Source organism: Fomitopsis serialis, assembly GCF_022376445.1.
Source record: "Fomitopsis serialis strain Sig1Antser10 chromosome Unknown B0H18scaffold_125, whole genome shotgun sequence".
In the NCBI taxonomy this organism is placed as follows: domain Eukaryota; kingdom Fungi; phylum Basidiomycota; class Agaricomycetes; order Polyporales; family Fomitopsidaceae; genus Fomitopsis; species Fomitopsis serialis.
In genome coordinates this window covers 1-27,211 of record NW_025955085.1, presented here as the reverse complement: position 1 = coordinate 27,211, position 27,211 = coordinate 1, and the positions used below count along the sequence as shown (strand labels likewise).

The following is a 27,211-nucleotide window of genomic DNA, read 5'->3' as shown; positions in this document are numbered from 1 at the left end:
TAAGACCGCCAGCGACCCGGGGCGCACCTATAGTACGGTAGTACCAGCACCGTCAAAGCACTGTGTCCATAACTGTTATGCGGGATCAGCGCGCATATCGCCAAAAGGCCTCGCGACAGCGCCCACTGCATCGTGATTATTCGCAGCTGTGTGTCAAAATTGCGCTCTTGCTAACTCATGAATCTGATCCATCAACACAAAACAGTGTAGTGAACGGTCTTCCTGAATACGGTCTAAATGACTTGTGCCTACTACATACTACGCCGGGTGTTGACCTTGCTACACGCTGCGCTAGAGATCCTGCCACTAGAAATGAGGTCCTCGCGATGCAATGACAACCACCTGATGCAAAACTTACTTACCGCGAGAACGGGCGGAAAAGAGGGGAATGTACACTTGAACCTGCGCGCGGCTGCCAGCGGTCGCAGTCACTTGGCTTGGACGCAAAGTTTCGGGAACCATTACTTCAAGCGTCGATATGGGCGCGCAGCGTGAATATGCGAGCTGTGCGCCTGCTGTTCTCATGCCAGCTGAGTGGTACTACGCAGGCTGTGGTGGCTGAGGCTGAGGACGATCGCCGCACTGAGCATTGTGACGGTCTGGCCGCCCGTTCACGCCACGCCGGTCCCAGATCCGGATCAGATCCATCAGTTGTTCCCAACAAGTTCCCAATAGCGGAATACTTAGTCATACCTAGTGGTAAGTACGTCTCCACTGGCAGTGCCGCCTGCAGTGCTGACGCGCTGACGGTCGTCCTCTCCACATGTCAGGGTCGTATCTCTCCGCTATCCGTATTTCCTCGTCGCAGACACATGTTGCTGCTGGTGGCATCGTTGAAGGGACTGTGCGCCTGGATATCCGGGCACTAGGAGAGGAGAGGGTAGGAGAGGTGTATGCAACTTGAAAGGCACCCTGATCTCGTACGTACAGTCCTATCTAACCAAGCCCCATGACGCTCCATCACGGACTCACGGAAGTATAGGTCTTTGAAGCGCAATCATGGACCTCCAGTCACGCATACAGTTTCTCTTACGCATCAAGGCATTTCTTGTGGAAGCGAGGGGTGACTTCCCCTTCCTCGGGCACTTCATGGTCCCGTTCGGATTTGCATTCCAGCTGTCCAATGGTATACCTCCCTCATTCAACTTCAATGATGAGGGAAACAGTGTCCGTATCAGCTACATTGTTGAAGCCGTTCCCGATCATTCGGGCATCCGAAGCGGACGGGTTGAATCCCCTGTGACTGTCGTTCCGAACGACCCGGACGGCGCGCAGGCCGAGTTGCAGCTAGCGCAAGGCTGGGCTGGTCCTTGGACGACAAAGACCATCGCTGAACAATTTCGCAGAGTGCATGGACTTGTGGGGATGCCACTTTGAACGTGCGTTGATTCAGAGCTCTGCCAGATATATGCTCTGTGCCGACGTTCAGGCATTCGTAGTTGACGTATCCATCGTTGCCCGCTTTTCCAGCGTCGTCCAGCATCCCCTTCACGCTACATGTAGTCACCATCAGCTCGACGATGTCGCGGAACGATGGCGGTACGATATGGCCTTCTCCGCCATCGCACCCACGCGAGATCCTTGCCGAATTGCAGCAGCGAGTTTACATCCGCGTTGGTCCCGAAAGTCGTGTGTTCACTTCGCCCGTCAAATCATTGTGGGGTACCGTGGACGTCGGACCACTTGACAAAGAATGGATCCCTGCCGAAGGCGATGCGTCGACGGGCCAGTGGAAGCAAGAGATGACGTTCAAGTCGTCATTTGCACCCTCAAGTGCACCTACATTAGCCTTCTCACGGGCCGGGGCAGGCGAAGTCTGCGTTGAGGTATCATCACGACGTTGTCGTTCTTCGCATTGAGCTGAGAGCTGAGCCTAGTATTCGCTTCGCATCAACGTCCACTTCGGGTCCCATTACAGTTTGACCCAGAACATACCGGTCGTCATCTGCCCTGGTTCAGTGCGGAACTCGGTGGATGAAACGACAACAGCAACAATGGAAGCTACACAGCAACGTCATAGACTCGACCAAGTCGAGCCCCCTATGTACGCAATGCAAACATTATAGCGAGCAATACTGACGAGACATGGCTGTTTAGGGACTGGTTTCTCTCCGTTCCGGGGGTGCAACTGACAACGACTCGACAAGTCCCCTGTGTCGCGTGATAACTGCCCCAGAGACAAGGCCTCCTCGTCCGATACCAGCAAATCGAGAGAGTAGCGGGCTTGTTGGCCGTCTGCAGCAGCATGAGATACCGATGTCAGTCTTCAAACGCTGCACATTGCTAGACATTTACTAAGAACATGTTCGTGTAGGAGCTGGTTGCGCCTGGTGCTCTCTCTGAGACCATCACACCATCTAATGCTACTCTCCGCGTCCCTGATCAATGGCGCAGGGTCATGGGTACTCAAGAAGTTTGGATCTACTGGATAATTCTATGTACGCCGTGTCCGTGTCTTGCCTATGTGGTCGCCTACTCAATCCGGGTATGATCCAGCGCACTAATGGAAAACAGTTTGCGACCCTACGGCACCACACGCGGTTTCGTCCCGTTGCGACCAACACGGTCTGTCAGTCCAGCGAGAGGCCCACCTGTTTCACGAAGTGGTCGCATACGGAACTTCGGGGCCGCTGACGTCCCTGAGTGAGTCCGCCTCGAGCTCTTGAGAGCTTGGCATTCCGCAGGATACTGACCGTGAACGTTACCTAGAAATATGTATGCTGCCGATCATAGCGCGGTCTTCTCTGCCTCTCGACGTCCCGCACGCAGGCATCCACCACCTGCATTCGAGACCAATCGACCCTCGGACACCGAGTCGGTGGACCTGCCTTCGTACGTGATTCTCATGCTGGCCTGGGATGGCATCATTGACTGCGGGGCAGTTACGGCGCCAGCCTCGACGACGAACCTCCACCCTACGAGGAGTAGCGCATGTCAGCACCACATGCTCGATGTCCACTACTCGCATGATAGCGCTGATCGCTCCTCCGCATATCCGCCGTCTGGTGCTCGCTTCTCGTCACTTATCTGTAACTTATCTGGTACGTATCTACTTATTGCTCTTAGGATGTTCTGTCTGTTGTCTGAGATCTTGTATGTAACACATGCCTACCCACCGCTCCCCAAAGCCATGCGATGTCCGATGTGAATGTCGTGGAACAGTGGTTCGGCGACAGACTCCCGCTTCGGGTTGACGCGAATCGTGCCTCTGGCTCTCACGGACAGGATTCCCGACTGATGCATCAAGCATGATATTGATTGCCTTGCCATAAAGCCCACCAGCAGTCTGCGAATTGGTTCTGCTTGTGCGAAGTCACGGCTGCATCCCCATCCCTATGACCTGCGATGGGAAGGGCTAACATCTGGTCTATTTACATTCATCTACCCATGACATGCGTAGACGCAGTGTAAGTATGCTGATCATCTAGAACGTCTGTCGCGAATTCGCTGTGTTAGACCCTGTGAGTGTCAAATCAAGATTGATATGATGTGGCGTTTGTAGTTGACCGTGAAAGCTGTCCATAGCCCCGGCCCGCATATATCTTGTCACTCTGGACCATTGCGCCTCGATCAGTCGACTTGTACTGCGGGTCTTCGTCGATGACTTCCAAGCCGCCACTGCACATTCTCGTTGCTCACCACACATGTGTTGCTGGACAACCCGTTCAAGGCACGGTCGCGTTGGACTTTCGCTCGGTACGAGACGACCCACTACTTGAAGTGCGAGTGGAACTGAGGGGACTCATGCGCATGTACGTCCTCTTGACGTCTCTCACGACTACGAGCTGAGTGAATTCAATGAAGCTGCGCTTCGCGCGGCCGTCGTAGCCGCGGGAAGGAAGATGTTCTTCTCGTCTATGAAAGCAAGTCCCTCTGGAAACGAGGGGAACGTTACCCTCCGGCCGGAACCCACTTCCTGAGAATACCCTTCAGCTTGGAGTTGCCCGCCGACGTCCCTCCCTCGTGCTCTGTCTCAACTAGCAGCATGACTGTACGAGTCGACTATAAGGTCGAAGCTATCGGTGTTCGAGCTGGTATGCTCCGGCTGAACGAGAAGGTAGAGTGTGCGTTGAAGGTCGTCACGCCCGATGCCGTGGGTGCGCCAATCCGAATACGACTGAAGGGCGGCTGGCAAGGGCCATGGGCGACGAAGACAGCCCGGCAACGTATCCGCAAGGGGCTCTGGGGTCCCCATGCGGATGTTCAGTTGGAAGTGAGTGGACAGCTTCATTGCTCATATATCACTTTCCAGAGAAGCGCTCTAAGTGAGTTCGTAGTTCACGTACCCTGCCACCCCGGTACTGCCACTATCTGCTCCCATTCCCTTTGCACTTTCAATCGTTACCGTCAGCAGACCCCTCCTCCGGACCTACGACAAACGAATCTGGCCTAGCCCGCCCCTCCAGCCGCGCGAAGTCAAATTGTTTCTAAGGCAGAGAGTCCACGTCAGATCTCGAACATTTGACAAGACGTACACACTGCCACTATCGCCACTATGGGGCTCTGTCGACATCGAGCGCTTTCAGGATGAGTGGTTTCCTATAGACGACTTGGGAATCAAGGGGCGGTGGAAACAACAGACGGTCTTCACCTCTGTGTTCCGACTCCGGTGTCCGCCTACATTCAAATTCGCGCGCCTTGGTCATGAAGTTGAGATTCAGGTATGTGTGTCATTTGTCCTCGCGTTCAGAACGGTGACCGAATCTGCCATCGCAGTATTTCTTATACGTCCGGGTCAAGTTCGGTCGTTTCCACAGATTGAGCACGACCATTCCTATCAGCATTGCATCTGGTATAAGCATCTAACACCTTGTTGTTCCACATGCTATCTATGTGAGTGTTTGCTCGTCGTACGGCTTCGTTTCTGAGCTTACTGAGATCATATGGCACTGTCTCCAGTCACAGCCTTGAATATCACCCATCATACCGTCTATTTTTATTGGCATCCGCGTCGTAACTTATGCTGCAAGGTACTGACCACGATGTTGTCTTTATCCTCACCGGTACTGACGAAATGCACAAGCATCTTATAGCATATACCCCAGCTTGATCCCAGCGATGCTTCGGACCCTTAGGCGCCTACGTTCGCTGTATGTTTGAGCAGTGCTAGTCATTAGCTGCCTTCCTCCCATGACCATAGACGATTCGCTGAAACGCAGGAATCGTTGTACTCGAGGATAGTTCCTCCAAGTTTGCTGTTGGGACAGCTCCCCAGACACCGCATCAGAATTGTATGTGTTGTTTCAGTTTCATTACAAGGGCTGCGAACGACCCTGGTCTGTTGTACAGTAAGAGTACATCGGGTGTCTAAGAATACATGAATCGTAAATCATAACAATACATACATGATCGCTTCATTAATCATGCGTCGACGTCAGGGATACGTGGAACTGTCAGAGCATAACGATAGCGTCAGTCTTCAGAGCGTTACGACAACACAGTGTCACGAAAGCGGAAAACAAGAGCATAAACCCAAGGAAGGAATGTCAATCCCAAAAGCACGGCGAGCGATGCAACGAGCAAGGTCAAGGTCAAGGAGTTCGATGTCGAGAGTGAGGACTCGCGTGAATAGATTGCAGGCCCAAGTTGAGGTGCCATCTGTTGTCAGGACGGACGGTGATCCACGTTCCCCACCAAGCTGTCTGATCCTGCAGACAGTCCACACGCTTCATACCCTGCTGGTGCTCGTACCCATCCAGCGCGTGGCCCGTCCGACAGCGTCTCCAGAACGCCTCGTACATCCGCTCGCGGTTGCCCGGACGCAGCGTCGCCACGAAGTTCACGTCGTCCTCCGACATCCGCCTCTGGAAGAAGTCGTAGATCGCATAGAGGATGTCGCCCAGAGTGATGGCGCCACTCTTCTCGATGACGACAGGTCCCCAGCGCACACTAGCCAGCCCGATGTCGCAGTGAATATGCAGCGTGCGCACCTCGGGATAGGTCGCCACCTGGTTAAACCTCTGCGAGAGCGGTACCCAGACATGACGACCAGTCGCCCATCGCGCGGTGGTCGGGTGCTGCGTGACGTCCCAGGCGACGTGCGGCATGGACGGCACAGCCGGATTCGGAACGAGCCATGGGCAGAGTAGAATCTGCGAGTCCGCCTGGTTTGTTCGACTGGGCGTCGGGGGCCACGCCGCAGGAGCCCTCCAGGCGGGAAGGCACCTGGAAGCGGCCAGCCTCCTGTCAACGTCGCCAGCGCACCCGGGCTGTACGGCGACGTCGGCCATGCCCGAGGGCCGTTGAACATGTTAGAGCCCCAGAACGCATGCGGGGGGATGTTTGGATGTGGGTGTGGGTGGGGCATCCATGCTGCAGGGGACGGGGTCATCAGTGGTGTTGTTGGCGGATGAACATGAGGAAGCGCGGGCGGTAGAAGGAACACTGTGGGGCGCCCATAGGGGAGGCCTGGAGTGTTGCAAACGCGGGGACCGGGGACGCTACTGGAATCATTGCAGGTAACAGGGCCGGAACGAATACCGTACCCGCGCCCGCTGGTGCATGAGAGTTGACGTTTGAGGGCGGCCATGGTGACGGAGGAGCCGCAGCGGGAACGGTATACCGCTGTGTGTCTGCATGTGCATTCGCTAATGGTGAGTATGTGAGTTACGACGATAGAGGCTCGCACATGGAAACACATACGTGCATACGGATGGTGGCGGTCGCGGAACAAGTGGGGCGGTAATCGAGGGTTGCGCACTCCGTGAGCTGGTGTTGTTCCCAAGTCTATTGCAAGAGTTTGCATAAGTACAAGCACCAGCTGCAGGTACAGCCTTACCAGCAGCGTTGGGGGGAAACGGACGTAGGGGTGATGATGGTCGGGGTACATCGCGGAATAGATGGGGCGGCATGCTATGACGGCGCCCTGACCGGGACGGTCGAGGGGGCGTCGATGACTGCTGAGGAGGCACAGAATAATGTGTGGCCGCTGGAGGATGGGTTGATGAGAAGGAGTAGGAGGAACTTCTGGCAGCCGGCGCGGAATCCCTGAACAAGTGTGGCGGAAGAGCCGGGCGATGTGGCGAGTGTGTAGAATACGAGGGAGCCGTCGTAGTCGCGTTTATTGGCGGAAAGTCGGGCGAAGGCGGCGCACCAGGGATTTCCCAAGATGGAAGAGGGTGCATCCCAGAACTTGAATGCGAGGCTGAGGCATCCCTAAATAGGTGTGGCGGCATTTCCGCTCGACGGGGCGACGCCTGGTGTGCATTTTGAAGGATGCCTCGGTTAGGATACGCACTACGGTGCTGGGGAGTATGATGCAGGTGGGTGTTCGGCTCGCGCTGTGCACGATCGTTGAAGGCTACCGACATCGGTCTACGCCAAGTGTGCGCGTGCTCCGCAGCGCATGTAGGATATGAGCAAGTGTCGCCTCCTTAGGCCAGTTTTTGATTACAGTTGAAGCAAGAGAGGCAAAGGGCCAACGCATCCAAATCTGGGTTGGGCTGGTCCTGCGTGATGGTGCCGATGACTTGCGTAGGCTGAGCTGCACTCCGACAGCCAAGGAGACTGCGAAGCCCGTTATCTGGAGCAAGAGAATCACTTCTAGGAGGACGTACCCCGTCCTCTTAAGGACCATACTCTTCAGGGCCAACGGTGACTACACCGTCCAGACCTGAGACAACGACTGTCTGCCCCTGCCCGGTCGCTGGCCAGCCTTGTATTATCCGGCGTGTTGCTAGGCAATGCTTTTGTGCCATATTCTCTTGCAGCCATATTGATCGTAGACAGGTACACTCGAGTACAATAGTCGACCAGCATCGAGAGTCAAGACAAGGAACACGCGACGCGTAACAAATATTTGTCGAGTTGTGTGCAAGTTCCACCGCGCTTAGTACACCGCTCATCAACGACACCAAATAAGGGAAACGACATCCTGTCCAGTATTGATCACACTCCTAGGCTCTATGCCTGGTACTGAATGTAAGTCAGTGTCTTCACAGATCTCCATTCCAATGCGCGAAGCGTACGAGGAGGAGGTTTACATAGTCAATCAGAATCGGGAGGCAATTCAGCGACGCGATCACGTGCTCGCGTCAAACAGCACCGTGTCGACGATAGAAACAAAACGCTCCTCATTCATTAGGGTTGGTGTCTCTCCGAGTACAAACATTAACAGCGCATGTAGGATAGATATTAGCAATGACGCGCAGACACAGACATTGTAGGGCGAGGGCACACCGCTACAGCTCGAAGACGATGGTTTCCATGGCCTATCAAGGTCCTTCAGCCGTGAATGATACGTGGATGTGTAGGTTTCACACGTCTTACCAGCTTCTCTTGACTTCCGACCTACGGCAGTGGCAAAGTGTATCAGTTCAATGTGGATCATTGGCTCCCTCTAACGTACTCACCTGTACGTCCTGGAAGTTAACGCCATCAAGCACGTACGCCGACTTGTGGCCCTTCTTACGCTGCCGCTTCGCTGCAGCATGAAGTTGCATAGATACGTTATCACGAGAATGCCTGTTCAGTGAAAGACTGCAATGAGACCATTCGTCGACGAATGACGTCGAGTATGGCCACGCACATCAGTCTGGCGACGAGATCCTTCAACATGGGGTGACGATTGTGCCCTAAGGAACGAGGTCAGACAAGTCACGCAGACCTAGGAGCTACACGTTTACTTAGTTCTTCTACCAATGTCTTGACCGAGAGTAAGTAACGCAACAAACGCATGACAAGACATAGCCTCACCAAAGACATAGAACGCCCCTTCGGATCCTCCCACGTTTGCTGTGGATCGCCACAAGCTGCTATGGAGATCTGTACGACGACTCCGGCTGAGGTTGACGAGTCAAACAAGCGGAATGTGAATTCACGTACCACCCGCGGAGCCGTCTTCGAGGCGGCACTAGTGGGCACGCACCAGCCATCGCATCGCACACTCGAAACGGGCGTCGGCGACTGGTGCCTCCGAATGATCAACGCGAACGCCTCTTTCCAGGGCCTGACGAACGTCCTTGTGGCTCGCGCAAGGACCGGACCTTTTCGAGGCTCAGCAGGGCCGGAAGCCTCCTCGATGGATTCGGCTTCGGATACTACTGATTGCTCGCTCTGGGAAAGGAACGTCGGCCTGCGGTCTATTTGAGGCATAGCATCGCGAAAGACATGATAGATCCCGTCAATGGACAGCATCCGTGGTGGAGCTGTGGAACGACGACGAGGCTTCGACATCGGTTGGTCGTGCACTAGGGGCAGCACTGATAAATGACACGTTGGAATCAGTCACAAACATGGGCGTGCCGGGCTCGGTGAGACACCCACTAGCTGTCTTGCGTTCTGGGAGCGTGGTTTTGAGTCAGCGCAGTGGTGGATGCGAGAGCATGCCGACTTACGAACTGCCTGTCTTCGTGACCCAGATCCGCGAGGACCACGAGATATCCTGGGCGTGTATAGCATGTTACACATGTAATGGTCCAAATCTAGGGAGGCGTCAGAAAAATGAAAAACAGTACGACTCCAGCCTACCGAGGAGTGTTCCTGAATGACAGGCGTCAAATATCGCCTGCAGCAAATGTATCAGACAGCTATTCTTCGTCCGTCGATGTGGCATTCATCCCTCACCGTAAGTCGAACTCCCGGGGACAGTGGGTTCACAAGCAGCTGGCGCAACTGCTAGGGGAGGCTCAATATAGAATCTAATGAACGCAACGTACGACGTACGTTGTCGATTATGAGTTTTGACTTGTTCCGTGTACCTTCATGGTCCATGGGCATGAGCGCTAGGAGAAACATGAGAATATGCAGACAATATGCAGAAGCCGAATATAAGTGACGTCGAATCACTCCTACCCTCATCGAAGTCGTCTGCCTCACTATGATGATGACATGGAATCTGACAACAGTGTCCGGCAACTGGGGAGTGTGTTAGTGGATGATAACACAAATTAAGAGGGCAACCGACACATGAAGACCAGGCGATCCCCGGGTCGGGCGCCCTTCACCAAGTTTTCGATTGCAAGGATCTATGCAAATTTACGGTGAATACCCGGAGTGAAAGAGATGAATGTCATAGTACCATATTGTCATGCGTAGGCTGTGGATAATCTTTGGCATCGAGCATGACAACTATATCGGATGTTTTATAGCCGTAGGAATCTGTTGCACCACAGAATAATTCTTATGGTCAGCACAATGCCCACAATTGTCGTACCGTCCACTCACCAATCAATAAGTCCCGCACAGCTAGCGCATCTCGGTGGCACTTGCCCAAGGTTTGACTGTCTGTATCTCGCCGCGAAGCTTGTGTGTTGTAGTTGATGCCCACTAGGAGAGCCTTCCTCGCACCATGACGATGCTCCGGGTCCGTTGCACGCTTGTACAGAGGGCCAATCTTCATAGCTAGAGTGGGCTTGCGGTCTGTGTCTACCCCAGCATTGTGTGTTATAGTCGCGGCCGCAGAGCGTGGTTCAACAATCAGTGTCGTAGTTCATCAAGTTGATCTGCAGTACAAGGCAACGATAGCAACTCGCGTGGAGTGCCGACGAGGCGGCGGGTCCTCAGGATTCGACGAGCCCAACAGTGCATCGAAAATGACTGGGCGCATGACAGTTCTTTGATGAAACACTCGGTCGGGGACGCGTTTCAAGACAAAGTTCAGTCAAACCGCAATTCTCCCAGACTGGGGCGTCGGCGGCGGTGCGCGCCACGCGGGATGATGGATCTGGCGATGTGTACGTGTACAGTACAAGAAACCCCTGAAGCATTCCGTGGTTGAGCTAGAGCGTAAGAACATATTCAAATGTTCTCCTGGAGCACGTACCAAGTCATACTAACGCGCGCACGTCGCGAGCGGCCAAGGAAATACCTGAAGTCGTCTAATGTGCCTGTCTGCATCTAGTACGCCAAAGGAAGGGCAGGGTCCGCAGCAAGGATCCGCGCGAATCTGGCCAATCACCGCAGTGAAATATTGAGCTTGTCAGACACTCAGTCTAGGTTTTGAACGACTTGCGTCGGAGACCATTGGCAAATGGCGATTGAAAGCGCATCCAGAATCCCGGCTTCAACGTTCAACTTGCGGGGTCTCTTCAATAATCGATCCATAGGCTGAATCAAAGCAATATTAGCCCAGAGGGAGATGCATATGGCCACTTAGTGCATCCGCAAGATCAACCAATGTACTGGCTCATTGAGGGAAGTGGAACTGAGGACGACGCGAGTCTGAGGTTGTGGTGACGGGATCCTGGCAGACGATCACATGATTAGTACGACGCGTCGACGTGCATCGCGCGGACGCTGACCGGAATGGCAAGTCCACCCCTTGGTTTCCATCAGGGCTTCAAGCTTTCATATCGCACGCGTCAATATAAATAAAGTGGGAAAAATTGTCAATCGGAACATGAACGGCCTAACTTGACTAACTCGGACGGATAGTGGGAAACAAGACATTTACCGTTGCAAATGGTATCGCCCTAGTTGCAGGAGTCCGACTGAAACTGGAGCTTTTGCCTCCACAGCCGCCAGGCCGTGCGGCCCCAGAAGCGTCAACGCAGACTTTACGTGGAGTCCACTTGAAATTGCAGAGTATTTGAGCAACCGCCAAACATTGGTGAGACGCGTTGTCGCCGGAATGTCGTTAGCCTCTCAGACTCGGCATGCAGACCGAAAGCCCGATACGTCTGTCAGCCGGAGCATTCCATTGCCTTCTCAGGTTCAGACTCACCGATGGCGTGAATATACTTGTGTGTACTGAGGAAGCACAGGACGGCCCAGACCGCCGTGGAAGGAAGCCTGGCATATCACCATGAGGCGCGAGCTTCCGAGAAATCCATGACTGGGTTGTCTTCCGAACTTGTTCCGCAACATGCATGCTGACCGGAGGTGCGCGAGCAGAGACCATGGTCAGCGAGTGGTCTAAGAGGTGCGAATGGGTTGGTCAGCATAACGGCGCTGCTGCAAAGGTAGTCAGCGAACTGCGCCTCGTAAGATCGGTAGGGCCGGAAGACGTATCGGAGAACATACCACACAGTGATGGGTGTGCTCACCGTTAGTACACAAGCTCAATGGGGCTCAGAACGGCCCGTACATGCTGTCTATTCCTGGACGTCGAGCAGGCAAACACGTTCAGGATGCCCCTCGTTCCGAGGCTGAACAAAACGGCTTGCAAAAAGATGTTGGATGCCAGACTGCTGCGAGACCGTGACCCATGCGGCGTGCATTTGGAGTGGTTAGTACGTCAAAGGGGATCGGCGCACCCGGATTTGTCGCAGCGCGGGGTAATAGTCTGTTTAGGGCGCACAACATGTGAACTACCCACGGAGACCCAAGGACCATGGTCAGATCCCAGTACTTTGACCAGTCGCCGATTGACAGGCTCAGATGTTCTCATCACCCAGGCTACTCCATTCAGCGGAAAACAGTAGTATTTTGGGAGATATCATCACGCACCTACTGCACTACTTTGACGGAGGTGCACCACGCCGGTGGGCGTTGCTTGTACAGCTTATCAATGTTCTGGCGGAGGGATTAGTTCCTCGGGACGCCGGACGGATTTGGCGGGGCGTACCTGCGGCTTCGTTCTTTTCATAGGCTTACCGGCCCAGATCGTCAACCACGTCATGAACATGTGCCCGAGTCTTCGCACAGACGTACGACCGTGAGTGTGCGTCCCATTCAACGAAACGCGAAGCATGGGCGGGTCCGATTCGGTGGCAACGAACCGGCATGCATACCATATCGGGCGATCGCTGTTGCCAATCACGAAGCGCCGTGTCGAACCGCAGCAGAGGTCATGGCGACGTGTCGATTCGTTACAGCGAGAACTACAAGTAGACGTCCAGTACAGTGCGTATGTCAAAGACAATAACTTAGCGCTACCAAGGATGAGGGAAAAATTACAGTGATTGTTGCTTTTGTCTTCGGGGATCTATGAGGGGTATGTGGGGGAGTACCGTACAAACATGCGCGTCCGAGTCGTCGTCAATGGGAAACCGTGTACACCGAGGAGAAATCGAACGCGAGGGGTTTTCTTCTACAGTTATGCAGTCCATGATCGTCGTCTGGAGTCCGTCATCAGTCGTCGCCGGCGTCGCCATCATCGACGTCGCCGTGATCGTGGTCGTCACCGCTGTCGCGGGGTGGTCGCAAATAAGGAATAAGTCAAATCGCCATCTGCAGCGCAGCAGCAGCACATGCTACTGCACTCCATCATGCCATGGCGAGCTGCAGCGCCCACACCTCGCCGAGGCCCTTGCCGTTGAGCGCCGCGCCGCTCATCACGATGGACAGCCCTGCGAAGCGGCGGAGGTCCATGAGAAAGTCGACGCGTTTTACGCCCTTCTGCTTCTCCTCCGCTCGTGAGCGCGCGTCGGGGAGCATCTTGTGTCGCGTATGGAACGCGCCGTGCACGCGCGTCAGCGTATCCGGCGGGAGCACGCCCAGCTCCGTCTGCGAGACCGCGATCCGGAGCATTCGGTACAGCGCGTGCAGCACGTCGCCGACGGAGACGACGTGTGACCGTGTCGGCGTGATGGTGATCGACCATGGGAGTAGGTCGCAGATGATCGTGAGCGACGGGAGCCCGGGGTGTGTCGCGGGCTCTGCCAGCAGCGCGGGGTTTAGCGGCGAAGGGGTCGTGTACGCGCCCGGGATGCTTGCTGTCGACGGTGCGAGGAGGAGGTCCCATGCGAGCGCGGTGTGGGGCGCGGCGAGGACGGGGTGTATCATGACGTGCCCGGCGACATAGGGCAGCGAGCCGAAGGGCGACGGCGGGCTGGGCACATACTGGCTGGGGAACTTGGGAGAGAGTTGCGCGTACGCGAACTGCGGTGGTGTGACGATCCCGACCGACGATGGCAACGACGCGTCGGAGTGGACGGGCGACGGCGTTGGGGGCACCTCGAAGTGCTTCGGGGGCGGCGTCGGGGGGACGTCGAAGTGGACGCGTTTGGTGGTTCCGGGCATGATGAGGTCGGGGTTCAGAGGGTTGGGATAGTTTAGAGGGGTCATGGCTAGGCAGACATGGTTATATAAGGATGGTAACAGGGGAGATGAGGGAGTGTTGTCGAGCTGTGTATGGTTGTCGGGAGAGGAATGATTTATGACTGGCACAGCAACACATCCCCCTGACGTGAGTCAAGCACTGTCAAACCCCGAGTTGCACCACTTGCCTTCTACGCATAACATGCCATATTTACGCCAGATCCTGCTTGATTCCGGGTGCGAGTTGCCTTGCAAAGCGAGATCTGGCGGGGAGAGGAGGGAAAAAAGTGCTCTGGCGCCAGGCTGGCAGTCTCGCCCAAATTGGGTCGCTATTCAGTATTATCTAAGCAGTGCGCACAGCTCCCGCACGCCGCCCATAACCGCATTTGATTCCGTTCTGATAATGCGGAGTGGCACCGGAGTGGCAAGCCCTTTTGCTGCGGGGGTTTGGGTCTGGACTGAAGTGGTACGAAGTCTTATCGTCGTCGACGCCGGTGGTGCACTGACACGAAGGTCGTCTCACCGAATAGTGATAGATTGCTCCTGCGTCTGTTCATCTGCAGCCGCGGTCCCACTCACTACATTCGGGATACAGACGACTGGGTTCCCTGCACAGTAACTAACGCTATTGTGACAGGCGTGGTCATCTCCATGACCCGTTCAAGCTTGGTATCGTCCTATGTAGTAGGTCAAAACATGTCGCAAAGACCTTCTGGGCCGCTCTCACGACATTGGCAGCGCAGCTCATCTCACTGGCGAACGATTGGATTTGGGGCAACCCGAAACAATTGTTTGATGTCACCAAAGTATGAATGACACCGAGCAACGTGGAAGTGAGCGTACGTTGTTCTCGTCGCCGGTCCACGTCACGTCTGGCATCTGAACGTCAATCGTTTCAGAACCTGCAGGTCGTTACGCCGTGTCCCCCGACACCGGTGGTGCTGATCACGCTGCGGTATAGCCCGTTGTGGCTCAGAAGAGGCAAGGTGCACGTAGCGCTGTCATTGCTATGTATCCGTCGCGGCCAACGGAGTGCGCAGCCGACTGTCGCGCAGTGCCTCAGCGGTAGGTGGTTCAGATCCTCAACGTGGTTGACACGAACTCCATGCCCCGAGGGAATCCCGTACGTTGGCTGACGCTCAGTAGACGGATTGACGACCGCGGTCGCAATTATACATGGTTCAATCTCACCTCCTCGTGCCCTATGCTAAGCGCCAACGTCGCTCTCTCATCTCAAGTTGCCTCTTCGTGTAGCGGCTGCTTCCGAAATGACGCTATGACGCGGACTTCCTTCGCACGCGTTGCGACGTACTTACTCTCATTCCAGCGTGCCCGGGCGGCAATGCTCGATGCCTGTCGCCATATCGGCCTCCGAGCGCTCCGCCCACTTCGCCACAACTCATGCGTCCGACGAGTCTCGATGGGACTCACCTTTCCGGATCTGGTTAACAGTTATCCTTACATGGCAAGAGCCTCCATGTCTCGCGTCGGCTGCGCCGCGCAGGTCTTTACCGCTCTATGCCCGACGGCGTGTGCGGTACAGATCAGTGTGCACGGACAGTGCATGGAGGCGGCCCGCCACCGTTACGTGCTGATCGGTCGTTCGCTGACGGTTTCCCTGCAATCTCCGCGAGCCTTGCGTGCTGACAAGGTTACCCGCTGGACGGTCGCGGGTCGCTGCGCCTTCGCGATGTCCCGTCGCATCTGGGTTCGCAAGTTGCGCATCTGACCTGCGCTATGGTCAGCGTATCAGACCGTCGTCTGTCATCCACCGTTCTGAAGGCTGCGCCGCTCGCTCCATCCGACGTGGCATCCTGCGCATGCCTCGTGGCCGCACGCTGCGAGGAACTACCAGGTCAGCTCGGAGTGACACATCACTGCTGTTCGGCTTTCAGCGATGTTTGGCAACGATGCTCGGCATTGATGATGTCTTCAGGACCTAAACCGAGATGCGTTGTTCGCTTTACTCGGGGCAGAGCTGACGCCACGAAGATTGAGCTTTCACAGGCCACCTACGGTCTGATGGCCAGAGTCCATTTTTGATGGGATACGTCAGTTCTGTCGTTCTATGTGGCACTGACAGAGCGGAATACATACAACACAGTCCTCAGTGATGCAGACGACCACCTTTTGTTTTGAGGTGTCGCGTTTCGTTCTGCTGATATCTGCTCTGATTGTACCAGTGACTTTTCGTGACAACGGTACGCCTCCGTCACTGGGTTTGGGAGTCGGCTGGATCTGTATGCGTTGGTATCAGCGTTGTCAATGCCACCACTGTCGGACAAGCTCTTGATGCTTGTCGTTGTACCGTGTGCTCTACTGACCATCTCTCCGTCAGCAACACAATTGTATGGAGTCGTCCCAATGCTCATAATCTCACCATCGAACTCAAGTCTTCTAAAATGCAAATAATTGCACAGGCGGCACCTTAACTGGCGGGCGTCTCATGCCGCTCTGTGGTTCAGACGCATCAACATACAAGCAGGTCCCGAAGGAGCGATCTTCGCGCACGACAAAGCACACAAATCAATTCACTTCGTCCGCGTAAGTTCATTGCTCTGAAAGCATTCATTGACATCGCTCAACCGGCCATCTCTACAAGAATAGACTGCATGTGTGGCCCATCTATCACTGCAGCGCACGAGCATGAACCTTATGCTATCTGACGGAGTTACCACGGCGCAGTAAGCATCGCTGCGAGGCCTGGACTCTCTAGAGGTGAGTGATAGCCTGTGTCATTTCTTTGAAGTCATTACGGAAGTCAGAACCGAGTCCGGCTCTGTGCCAAATGCGTAGAATTCCTCTTGGTATGTTCCTCTGTCCGCGGATTGGCGATGCTATACTTCACAAGCATGCATTGTGCTACCCACGGTGATTTCAGCGTCTCACCGAGCTTCGGGCTGTAGGCACCGCGCTTGCCATATCATCAACAAAGATGGGGAACCCGACGCCCCCGATTCTGGTATTGGTGATACGGGCGCAGATGGGATGCAACTGCAACTGCAGGTGACGGTTATTCTTTGGCATCGTGTGGGGCTCATCAATCACCCTTGCCACCATTTGTCAGATGGCCGCATTCAACGAGGTCTTTTCTCTCCGCGATCCTCAGGGTCTGCCGTTCTCTCCGGGGCGGGATGATGCTACAGAGGACATTGGAGCAGGGATCCGTCCCGCGACCACTGGAGGCGCGTTGAGCACGGGCGCTCCACCGTCCCCCCGGTATCGCGCCTGTGTCGTTTGCATGATCCGTCTCTTCTTGTCCACCCTGACGGCGGGCCTGATGCGCGTGTCTTGAGCTGGTGGCGGAAGATGCACACACATCACGGGTCCCATGGTGGAGTGAGTGCCCTCTACTTCGGACTCTCCTGTGCGTGTGGCCTCCGCTCATAAGCGCGGGTCCGCGTTCGGCCCGTATGCAGAGACATGTCGTATTTCATTCACATGCTGGAGCTGATCGCAGGAGATTGCGGCCGAGCCCACGCTGCACCGGAGGAAGATCAGTCGCCCGTTCATATCCTGACCTTGACCGTTTCGCAGTGATGTCTCCTGTGTTCTCGCTGCAACACGAGGCAGCTCGTGGGGGATGGGGCGGGCATGGTATACTTGCACTGCGGGCGACGAATCGATGGAGGGCCAAACGTAAGCGGTCCCTTTGGCTTTCGTTCGGGGAATGCAGGCACGGAGTGGCGATGGCTGACTGGCTTCGAACGCCACTGCGCCTGCTCGCCACCCGATCGTGCGGGAGAAGGCGTTGTGCGGTACTGAATACGGACCTGCACCGACGGCGCATCACATTGGGCATGGGATTACTCCCAGAAACCTGGGAAATATTGCTCATTGAATGTAGCCCCCGGGAAGGCAAGGCGCGCGTCGACTGGGGCGGGCAGTTGCAGCGACTGTGTTGTCTTCTGCATAGCCGAAGTGCACGACGACGCGTCTCAACGGCTCTATTAGCCTCCCCCTGTGAGGTAAGTTCCTGCCTTACCGTGCATGGCGACGGATCGGTGAGTAGCGCACTTCGATCCGTTCATGCGTGCCGGAGCCTCTTGAACGCATCTCGACAACCGGTCATCACACCCTGCTGGTTACAGTGTCTGTCCGCCTTCCTCCCTGGATGATTGCGATAATCTGCTCTCGAAGACAGCCGCGTTGGGAAGGAACCCGCGTTATACACGCGACGATAAGCGCTCTGTTCCTAGGATCTGTCCATAGCCTCCGTACTGGCTGGCAGTACATTCGCATCCCGTCCCGTCGCAATCCGGTGGGCCATCGCGAGCATGATCTAGCCGCTGGCAAACCTTAACGGCTGGCGTGTCGTAGATGGCAGGATAATCCTTGGCCGACCTTCCTGCATCGCCAGGACCCTGACCATCATCCATGGGCCACACTTCCTGCCTGCGCAGGCAGTCCTGCGTCTCAATCGGCAGCACGGCGTCACTCCACGGCTCGAAGCGGACCGCCTCTGTGGCTCGCGGCGATGCCTCTGTTCGAAAACCTTACGTCCGTACCGGGTTCAATTGGGCAGACATGCTCATACCTCATACCTCTCCAACCTCTATAAAGTGAGCCTCACCGCCATGCTGTCCTCAGAACACCACACTCCTCGAAACCGTCACCGCCTCCCCGAGTCCATTGCCTCCCACTCACACCGACCTCTTGCACGTCGGGTGGTGTCTTCACAACATCATGGGCATCGCACACAAGCAATCCCCCGTGCACAGGACTCAAAGCCTGTCAAGCACGTCGCATGGGCTCCGAGCCCACCCCAATCTCCCTGCGGCCTACAGTCGTCATCGCGCGTGTCCGCGACCAGCATAGGTTCACACATCCCACACTCACCCTCACCGCCGCCGACATACTATGGCGGGCGTATCATACCGCTGCCCGCCGTCTCCTCCAGATACCAAGCCAAGGAGCTCGAGGACTGCGCGGGCGTCGCCAGCATGTCACCCCCGGCGAAGAACACGCGCCTCGCATCCCTCGACGTCGCCCCGCTCCTCTCGCGGGCGCCCAAGGGGGACAGGATACGACTGAAGTGGGACATGGCTTGCGACGGGCTCCAGTCGTACGACCGATCCCTCAAGACGCACATCGCGTCCTCCGTCTGTCTGGGCGACCCAGCCCTGTCCACTCCCACCCCTTCCCTCATCATCACCATCGCCGGCGCGCCGTATCCCTACACCATACGCGTGGACCGGAGTCCCCTCCCCACCGCACCCCCCTTCGTGACGGTGCGCGACGTCCTCCAGGCCGTACATGCCCACCTCGGCGAGACCATCACGCCCCAAGAAATGCAGAGCGCCGCGACGCAGACTGACGTCTGGAACGCAGCGTTGGCGACCTGGCGGCACAGGACGAACGGGGACGCCATGAGGAGGATGCGGAGGATCGACTTCCTGGGCGGGCGCACGGTCTTTTTTGGACTCGCGTCGGCGGGTCCGGCTCGGGTACTAGGGAAGTCTGAGCTACCGAGGCTCGAGTTGCTGGTCGGCAAACGCGAGTCATGACTGATGGGTCCTTATCCTTGCTCCTAGTATACCCATATCCGCTCCTGCGGCACAGACATTCTACACCGAGTCGATAGGCGGCTCGCACGTTGACCGTGACAGTTTGCACGACATTACCTACTGTCATCGTACTGTACTTATTGCTAACTTCAATTGCTTATGTTACTGTACATCATACTATGAGGATACCATGTAATACTACTTCGTACATCGCCCCTTAGGTTCAAACAATCTCATAAAGAATTGTAACATGTGTCCCAAGTGAGCCTACATACAAGTCTCTTGAAGGTCGTGAGCGTAAGGATTGACGCCGGGCTAAGGTTCCAAGGGGGCGTAGCTTACGTAACTGTGGTACACTTCGGGTTTGAATGCACTTGTGGCGTCACCCTCAGGCTGCAGCAACCTCTAGGAACTTACAGTGAGCACGCCCTCTGGCTACAACATCACCGTCTCACATGCTGGCTGCGCAGTGAGTGACTACTAGTACCAAGTAGCTCACACGATCTCCTCAGAAGTTTCAGCCCTCTGAATTCCGTTGATACCATGGCACCCAGTGGCGTTGAACGCACCCAATGTCTTCGACGAAGCATGTCTTAATTTCTTCATTCTCTCGGCTGTGTTCTTCCGAATGCAGGGCCGGGTCTCTTGAATCTTTACGGCAGCCTCGCGCTCGCCACGCAGGATCGCCAACGCCACTCGCACTACCGATCGCCACACGCACTCAGTTCGCCACACGCGCTTTCGCGACACACAAGTTTCGCCACACACGCACACAGTTCGCTGCTGGTCTCGTCCCCCGGCGGCCACGATATCGGTCAAGTGAATGTTGCCAATTCTGTGGTTCTGGGAATGCACCCGAGGTCCCTCCAATGGGTGCCAGGCGTACCGAATCGATCGCGGAAGACGGTGCTCGTTGCGGCCCCATTCCAAATTCGCATTCGCAGCGACAACCACGGCAGGGCTTACTCAATCATGGCGGTGACACGCAGCTGTTCCGGCAGGTGCGGCGAGCATTACACCATGCACTGAATTTACAGGCCCGTGCAGGGACATGACGTACTTCTTCCGAATCGTGTCCCCGACTGAGGGTGTCCGATTTGCTGTCGGGCTCAACTCCAGGATTTACAAGAGAACGTCGATGACATTGGCGGTCGGTCGGTGGCCGCTGATCATGACGACGGGATTCATCAGACTCGGACTACGACCCTGGGCCTGAGCTGTCAACATGTGTACAGAGTCTGAGGTAGGTATGCCGAACTCTCCTCCGAGGGCTATACGCCCTCCCTCATCCGGTGTACTCTCGCCGAGAGATGAGGGCGAACCGGCGGATGTCATAGCCGCAGGATGGCAGAGAAGACCGTCAATGCACTGTGTGGCTGGGGATGACATGTAGCGCTCCTGGCCCGCACGCTTGTGCACGGCCACGGGGCTCCGTATGTATTGCATTCGGTGAGACACAGAGTTCAAATCTTGCACAGCTGAAGTCTGGCATCTATTCCAGACGTGGCACTGCAGAGATGCATGTCGGAAATCCGCCTCCAGCATTTCTGAATCAATGTGACACGGCACCGCACAGATGCGCCACGACGAGAACGACGAACAAGGTCCGAAATCATGATCAGCAACCAGAAGGCATCCCTATCGAGGACATGGTCTGGACCAGTCCGCTGTGAACGGCAAGGGCGAGATGCGCCTGTGAAAATTCAAAACACACCTCTGGAGGAGCCGTTACTCAAGCCAACTTTGTCGGTGTGCCCCGATAAACTCCACAGCGACATTGACTTGCTCAGTAATTCTCTCACAGCGGGTCGGACCTTCTGCCGTCTTGGAAAAGGCGTAAGGAATGCGCCCAAGTCGATTCCGGGCCCGACTTCTGGGAGCAGGTCTGCGGTACGTGGCTCATGCTTGTGCGGTTTGGCGTGTGAGCCGCTGACGTCGCGACGCGGGAGCGCTGCGTATGAGTTGCCCTCTGTGGACCGTGCGCCTGTGATTGCGCTTCTATGCAATGTCCATCACCAGGGCACAACTTTTAGTGCCCGCGCTATCGGCTGGCGACCTTATCAAGCTCAACAATGGGCTGGACCGCAGCGGGGACTGGATGGATGGATGTCGGTGTGGTCGGATGACGGCGCTAAAAGCGCGGGATGGTGTCGAGCGAGTGGAGGCCGGCTCCTGAGCGAGCGTTGCAGTCTTGTGAGTAGCTCACCGGTTGGGTCTGGGGGGCTTATCTGTGTCTTGTAGGGATCGACACATCGTAGACTATAGCCTTCGCGGACCTAGTCCCACTTGTGGCAGCACCGCCCGGCCCACCCGCTGGTCTCTCGTCGCCGCACTCACTGGCGGCGACGTTCGCTTTGAAGCAGTCTGCTGGGGATCACCGACGTCGGGAAAGTGTCCTGTCTGCACGACCTGCAGTCTGGAAGCAGGGCGCTCGACGCTGCTGTCCTGTAGCAAATTTGCTCGGTGACGCCGTCTTGATGTAGACTCGCTCGACGAGAATCTACATGCTCTGTACCCGCCTCGAAGCAAATGCTCGGCGATGCCGTCTAGAAGCAACTTGAATGCTCGACGATGCCGTCTCGGAAGCAACAATGCTCGACGATGCCGTCTTGGAAGCAACTGCTCGACGATGCTGTGCAATTCCGCCTTGAAGCTGCAATGCTCGGCGATGCCGCTGTCTAGCGATGCCGCCGTTAGGTGATGCCGTCGTTGGGTGTTGCCTCCGGCAACGCCGACGACGATGACGTTTGTCATGCACGACCTATGCTCAGCGAGGCAGCCGCGGGAACGCTTGGCGTTGCTTAGAAGCAGTCTGCTGGATCATCGTCTCTGGGACATGCACGACCTATGCTCGGCGATGCAGCCGCGGAAACGCTGGGTGCCGCTTCGTAGCAGTCTGCTGGTGTTCCTCGACAACAAGGGTGGTGTTGTTCTCTATCCTCATGCAGGACCTATGCTCGGCGATGCAGCCGTGGAAACGCTCGGCGCCGCTTTATAGCAATCTGCTGGTGTTCCCCGCCACCGAGGGCAACCTCATTCCTCACCCCCCCCCCCCCCGAATGACCTATGCTCGGTGATGCGGCCTGGAAGCGGAAAGGCTCGGCGATGCCATCTCGCAGTGTAAAACTCAAGGGCGACCGTCTCGGAGGATCTCAACCATGCCGACTCGAAGCAAAGTGCTCAGTGATGGGTTTCGGGGGCAACACCCTTGCATCGACGATGATCCCGCTGTCGAGCGATGCGGCTCGTGAGTGTGCGGTCGGCGATCCCCGCCTTGCCCAGGACATCCTCCGTCTTGTAGCTATTACTCGACGATGTCGCCTAGAAGCAGTCTGCTCGGCGCTGGTAATGCCTTCTCGTAGCACGAATGCTCCTCAATACCATCTTGTAGCCGGGGAGTGGTCGACGGCGTGAGAGTGGTCGACGGCGTGAGAGTGGTCGACGGCGTGAGCCTATCAAGGTGTACCTTAGGCCTTTGTCTGAATTCTCGCCGATGTTAACATTGCTGTGTGGGCGCACCCTTAGTCTGAATTCTCGCCTCGTAGCTTTGGCTCGGCGGATACCACCTTGCAGCATGCATGGTGATGCCACCCTTTGGTGATGCTGCCTGCGGGCAATGATTACGAGTGTTTGACAACATTCAAGTTGTTCTCCGGTCAATGTGTTACACTGTCATAATTCATTGCAGTGTGGCACAATGCTCGGTTCCTTTGGCAGTGTGAGCTGAGTTTCACTGTGCGGGCTGCGACGGGGACTGCTACATGGCCCATGTGTCTATGGTATGCCTAGCAACAGCTACTGGTACTCAATACCTGCACTTTTCTGCAGAAGTACACCAAATGTATTGGAAATGCTACCCTCATGGCACCGATTGAACGTGTGCACCGTTCGAGAATCGAGACAGCCGTAGCACAGTACTTGCATGAGGAGTATGAGCACCACTAGGCCGTCCCCTTACCACTGATCCCAAGTGTGTATCAGTCACCTTTGTATTCAATACAGTGAGCGGGCTACCACTGTCCGCCCGCGTGCGACTGTATGACCGCAGCTTCTTGTTCGAAGCCCATGTTCTCCACTGGAGTTCACCACTGGTTTACAACCAACTCACGGATTCCCTGCACTCACTATGCATTGGGGGCAAATCATGCCTTCCACACGATGTAGGACGGCTGTAGCACTAGATACATCACCTGGATCATGGGGAGTTATGTCAGTGTGGCGGGGGACTGCCACTGACGCCTGGAGGCTTTTGCATATTTTTTCCTGCCAGGTTTTACCCATGATGCCCGCCCAGCCTAGCAGCTAGAGGGCCAAGGTATACTGCATGTATGACTGTAATTGTGATCGTGTGATAGTGAGAGTAGGGTACTGTAGGTTAGATGTAGACAAGTGGCGGCCTCTCGGATACGCGGCTGTCATCTAATCGGTGAACGCCGTCACGAGCTATGTACTGGCGCATCTGCGTAGGTAGTACTTAGCTGGGGTGACTAAATGGAATTACCTCCTCCTCCTCCTCCTCCGAGCCGATGGTTCTCCGCTGTCGCCCTGCAACCTTGGCCTCTGCGCCGCGGCACCTACGCCTGTGTCCCTCTTCTGCGCCGAACCTCGTGAGTAGGTTTGTCGCCCTTTGACCCGAGGCTCCTGTGCGGCTGAGTACTTTACCTTATCCCGCGCCGCCGTGCCCATCGACCGGCGGAAGCTGCATCGATCAAGCTCGTTCTCCTGAAGAGTGCCATACAGTCGCTGATGTGCCCGTCTACCAATATCATGGAGCCACTTGACGAGATACGCCGTACCTTCTACCCGGGGATGAGTCACTGCGTAGCGGCATAGTCTTTCAAAACAAAGGCTCCACCGTTATCGACTATCATTTTTATCAATTTTTGTGCGTGATGCCCGCGCTAATGGCATAAGCTGCAGGCAGTCGCCGATCATATTCTGCAGAAGAGCTTGGAAGCAGTTCAGTACACACGGGGATGTGCCACGGTACAATGGGCGTAGATCGCGAGGCACACCGATGTGAGGCTGTCAACCCGGTTACCTGAATGTCGGAAGCGCCCCGGGCCCGCTGGAACTCTCCGATACCTGGGCTTCGAAATGCTTGTCAGTGGTAAGTACTCTGTCAGACCGAATTCATACTCGGGGCTGCTTCGCAAGCACCTGGTCTGTGCTAACGAAGCGCATGGTCCTCATGTGTCTCTCGGCGTCGCGGTCGACTGCTGCAAGGCTGTGGAGCTGGAATAAGGTTCGTCCAAATTACACCGCTTACTACATCTTCCTAGTGCACTGACAGAGGCTTAGATCTTTTAAGTTCATTGGTGACGAATATTAGGACTATCCTCCGCGTTTGAGATTCGTTCGGCTCCTCAGCCGGGGAGCGCCTATGTGCCTGTTGGGCCGCTGCACAGACCACAGGTCAGCAGATGTCACCACCGTGCCATCCGTCAGTTCCTTGACTGTGACTACAGAAGTGTGGCTTCATCATGCTGCCGAGCCATGCCGGCATCACGTCCCGAAGCAAAATGGGGTGCCAGAACGTGAGTTCGCACTTGCGGATACGGAAAACACAGCAAAGTCGAGACGTTATCTTCCTAGCCTCCGGGTGCTCGCCCCAGACCATGATCCGAGGTCAGCGGCGACCACAGTCCACCGTACTGACTTCGCAACTCCAGCTGACTTGCCTGTAAACGCTCTCGATTGATCTAGACACTCACGGTCTAGACAACTGCCAGTACCTAGGGACCGGGACTGGTGCTCACGAGAGCCTGGACAAGGAGGCCGTTCACAAACAGTGGCCAAATCGGGCAGAGACCTAGGTCTCGGGTCTCCACCAATCGCATGCCGGAATCTAACTTCACTCTCCTTTTTGGCGAAGATCTAAGTATTGAGATTCACCAGGAGCAAGCGCCTGCGCTGATACATCGTCCTATGCTCTTTGTAACGTACCTCTGCCGATGCTTCGGCGGAGACAGCGTATCACATTCTACAGCAGCTTCATGGGCGACGCCGATTGCACAGGTAACGTTCTTTCGAACGGAGCGAAGCTTGTTAATTCGGCGTATGGGCGCTGCGGCAGCGCCCTTGCTATTCATGGTCCGATCGTGACTAACAAGGTATCTACAGGTCGCGAGACGCATGTTCTGTCTCCAGACACATGTCCATGCGCACACGATGACCATTCCGACCGGCATCGTACTGCGTGGCCTTCACATGGTGTTCGCGCATGTTACGATAGCGGCCAACCTCTGCAGTTTGGAGTCGCATCTGGAGTCGCAGTATGTCAGGCTCTGATCGGGACTCTGCACCGAGCGATCGGTACATACCGTTCTCACAGCCTAATCGCAGGTGCCACTCTCAATTACCTCCTCCTCCTCCTCCTCATTACTTACCTACTTGGTCTCCCTCGTGCGCGCTTATTACCGTGAACGTCGGGTCCACTGCGCCTGCTCAGCACGTCAATACACATTCCATGTCAGTATTCAACATCCGCAGGCCTTTGGCATGCATGTACCAATGTTATACCCCGCTGTATTGGACATCGCCCCTCCAGGCGGATCGTGGCCGCATCTGTGTCGCGCTTCTCTCCGGAGTGGAGCAGCAGACATTCGCAATACACGTGGGATTCAAGCCACGCCCAATGCTGCCTTTTCGGGGGTCCCTGGCCTCTGGTACTGGTACACTACTTGCTATTTCGACCTAGCGCGATGACAACGCCCTTGAAAACATCTCCGCACAGGTGATTCGATGAGATAGCAGCGGTGGACCCTAAGTCGGAGATCGTGAGCGTCCTCCTGGTTCGATCATGAGCGCTATACTCTGAGCACTAATGTAGAGTAGCCAGTACGCACCTCTGCCCGCGAAGCTTAGGCCCATAGCTGTGTAGTCTTCGTTGACGACGGTGACGTTCGGATGATAGGGGGATCCGATGCTGGCCTTGGCTGCGTGATTTCAAAGTGGGCGGAATCGCATGTCCTACCCGTCCTACAGCGGCAGTAAGTACCAGTCAGATAGCTGATCGGTGCTCATTGTCAGCACTCAGACCCAGACTGTTCCCGTGCAGGAATCACTTCGGGTACAGGCCTACTGCGGGCCGACTTGGGGTACCTACGTGCGGTAGTGAATGGAGGAGGGGTCGCACGGCTGTACTGCGCTGACCAGAAAGGCAAGTGCGTACCTGCCTTCTTTGGGTTACCGAGTGGCAGATCGATCTCCTTCCCGAGTGCTTGAGAGTCCCCAGTCTTCTGCCTGAGCGGATAGTTGTCAATACTGCAGCGCGGATTCTGCGGAGAGCCAGTGTAGGAAATTGCCAGTGACTGGGGTCTGAATCAGCGAGTGCCAGGTGTGTAACGCGGACCGGACCGTGCACAGGCTCAGTGTCTTGCCAGGTACCGTCCATGGCAGTGGCCGTGATGATTAGTAGCGCCAGCGAGCCCAAGGCCTCGGGGCCGTCTCTGGGATGCCCCTTCCATTCGAAACGGGTGCGTGCATATCTTTGGAGGAGCGCGGCCATCCCCGAAGAGGCTCGGGATGATCCTGGTACATGCTCTGACAACGCGACATGAACACGGGTGCGGGCAGCAATACAGGGAGGCGCTAGACCGGTGAGTCTGGTCCTGAAATCACACAGGATCGCCTAATTGATGGTGCTTACGTACGCAGGGCTGTAGCTGTAAGTATTAGAGGACCGCATATCATTTGCACAGGCAGAGCAGATGGCCCACCTGTCTTCGCACACTGACGTGTTCCGCAGATGGCAAGAGGGCTGTCGATGCACCCGAGCCGAT

General features: G+C 55.9%; 8 protein-coding genes across 8 annotated transcripts; 5 read left to right on the top strand and 3 right to left on the bottom strand.

Annotated features, from left to right (window-relative positions):
- The first annotated feature begins 140 nt into the window (after positions 1-140).
- Positions 141-3,161, top strand: B0H18DRAFT_1039307 (uncharacterized protein). The gene is made up of 11 exons (XM_048030491.1): positions 141-244; positions 771-891; positions 1,062-1,359; positions 1,440-1,826; positions 1,878-2,030; positions 2,098-2,262; positions 2,315-2,374; positions 2,395-2,438; positions 2,497-2,643; positions 2,710-2,832; positions 2,883-3,161. Exons 1-11 carry the CDS (start codon positions 238-240, stop codon positions 2,926-2,928), a joined length of 1,551 nt encoding a protein of 516 aa, XP_047887480.1. The 5' UTR covers positions 141-237; the 3' UTR covers positions 2,929-3,161.
- A 181-nt stretch (positions 3,162-3,342) lies between these two features.
- On the top strand, positions 3,343-5,013 carry B0H18DRAFT_77405 (uncharacterized protein). Its single transcript, XM_048039241.1, has 6 exons — positions 3,343-3,461; positions 3,526-3,752; positions 3,829-4,213; positions 4,278-4,661; positions 4,717-4,833; positions 4,900-5,013. The coding sequence occupies exons 2-5, from the start codon at positions 3,601-3,603 to the stop codon at positions 4,804-4,806; spliced, it is 1,011 nt and encodes a 336-aa protein (XP_047887479.1). The 5' UTR covers positions 3,343-3,461; positions 3,526-3,600; the 3' UTR covers positions 4,807-4,833; positions 4,900-5,013.
- Positions 5,014-5,531: 518 nt separating this feature from the next.
- On the bottom strand, positions 5,532-6,047 carry B0H18DRAFT_885286 (uncharacterized protein; the record flags this gene model as incomplete). Its single annotated transcript, XM_048041064.1, has 1 exon — positions 5,532-6,047. One exon carries the CDS (start codon positions 6,045-6,047, stop codon positions 5,532-5,534), a length of 516 nt encoding a protein of 171 aa, XP_047887478.1.
- A 2,064-nt stretch (positions 6,048-8,111) lies between these two features.
- B0H18DRAFT_77162 (caspase domain-containing protein) lies at positions 8,112-10,448 on the bottom strand. Its single transcript, XM_048039239.1, has 14 exons — positions 10,165-10,448; positions 10,019-10,098; positions 9,905-9,965; positions 9,793-9,855; positions 9,664-9,722; positions 9,565-9,612; positions 9,469-9,505; positions 9,336-9,422; positions 9,265-9,279; positions 8,824-9,200; positions 8,695-8,763; positions 8,625-8,643; positions 8,528-8,573; positions 8,112-8,463 (listed from the first exon to the last, which is right to left on the bottom strand). The coding sequence occupies exons 1-14, from the start codon at positions 10,337-10,339 to the stop codon at positions 8,316-8,318; spliced, it is 1,284 nt and encodes a 427-aa protein (XP_047887477.1). The 5' UTR covers positions 10,340-10,448; the 3' UTR covers positions 8,112-8,315.
- Positions 10,449-13,146: 2,698 nt separating this feature from the next.
- On the bottom strand, positions 13,147-13,902 carry B0H18DRAFT_1087395 (uncharacterized protein; the record flags this gene model as incomplete). Its single annotated transcript, XM_048032162.1, has 1 exon — positions 13,147-13,902. One exon carries the CDS (start codon positions 13,900-13,902, stop codon positions 13,147-13,149), a length of 756 nt encoding a protein of 251 aa, XP_047887476.1.
- Positions 13,903-18,863: 4,961 nt separating this feature from the next.
- On the top strand, positions 18,864-19,427 carry B0H18DRAFT_959010 (uncharacterized protein; the record flags this gene model as incomplete). Its single annotated transcript, XM_048042773.1, has 1 exon — positions 18,864-19,427. One exon carries the CDS (start codon positions 18,864-18,866, stop codon positions 19,425-19,427), a length of 564 nt encoding a protein of 187 aa, XP_047887475.1.
- Positions 19,428-20,603: 1,176 nt separating this feature from the next.
- Positions 20,604-20,942, top strand: B0H18DRAFT_1039240 (uncharacterized protein). Its single transcript, XM_048030490.1, has one exon. The coding sequence runs from the start codon at positions 20,653-20,655 to the stop codon at positions 20,818-20,820; it is 168 nt and encodes a 55-aa protein (XP_047887474.1). The 5' UTR covers positions 20,604-20,652; the 3' UTR covers positions 20,821-20,942.
- A 4,215-nt stretch (positions 20,943-25,157) lies between these two features.
- Positions 25,158-26,313, top strand: B0H18DRAFT_76921 (uncharacterized protein). The gene is made up of 3 exons (XM_048039238.1): positions 25,158-25,772; positions 25,879-26,206; positions 26,260-26,313. The coding sequence occupies exons 1-2, from the start codon at positions 25,382-25,384 to the stop codon at positions 26,133-26,135; spliced, it is 648 nt and encodes a 215-aa protein (XP_047887473.1). The 5' UTR covers positions 25,158-25,381; the 3' UTR covers positions 26,136-26,206; positions 26,260-26,313.
- Positions 26,314-27,211: the final 898 nt, after the last annotated feature.

Coding starts and splice junctions, on each gene's coding strand:
- B0H18DRAFT_1039307 (XM_048030491.1), top strand. Junction 1,360..1,439: donor TTCGCAGAGTGCATGGACTT/GTGGGGATGCCA, acceptor AGGCATTCGTAG/TTGACGTATCCATCGTTGCC. Junction 1,827..1,877: donor CAGGCGAAGTCTGCGTTGAG/GTATCATCACGA, acceptor AGCTGAGCCTAG/TATTCGCTTCGCATCAACGT.
- B0H18DRAFT_77405 (XM_048039241.1), top strand. CDS start 3,601: ATGACTTCCAAGCCGCCACTGCACATTCTCGTTGCTCACCACACATGT. Junction 4,214..4,277: donor ATGCGGATGTTCAGTTGGAA/GTGAGTGGACAG, acceptor GTGAGTTCGTAG/TTCACGTACCCTGCCACCCC. Junction 4,662..4,716: donor GTCATGAAGTTGAGATTCAG/GTATGTGTGTCA, acceptor CTGCCATCGCAG/TATTTCTTATACGTCCGGGT.
- B0H18DRAFT_77162 (XM_048039239.1), bottom strand. CDS start 10,339: ATGAAGATTGGCCCTCTGTACAAGCGTGCAACGGACCCGGAGCATCGT. Junction 9,856..9,904: donor GGATCGCCTGGTCTTCATGT/GTCGGTTGCCCT, acceptor CACACTCCCCAG/TTGCCGGACACTGTTGTCAG. Junction 9,506..9,564: donor CCCCGGGAGTTCGACTTACG/GTGAGGGATGAA, acceptor CATTTGCTGCAG/GCGATATTTGACGCCTGTCA.
- B0H18DRAFT_1039240 (XM_048030490.1), top strand. CDS start 20,653: ATGTGTACAGAGTCTGAGGTAGGTATGCCGAACTCTCCTCCGAGGGCT.
- B0H18DRAFT_76921 (XM_048039238.1), top strand. CDS start 25,382: ATGCTTCGGCGGAGACAGCGTATCACATTCTACAGCAGCTTCATGGGC. Junction 25,773..25,878: donor TTCTCACAGCCTAATCGCAG/GTGCCACTCTCA, acceptor GCGCCTGCTCAG/CACGTCAATACACATTCCAT.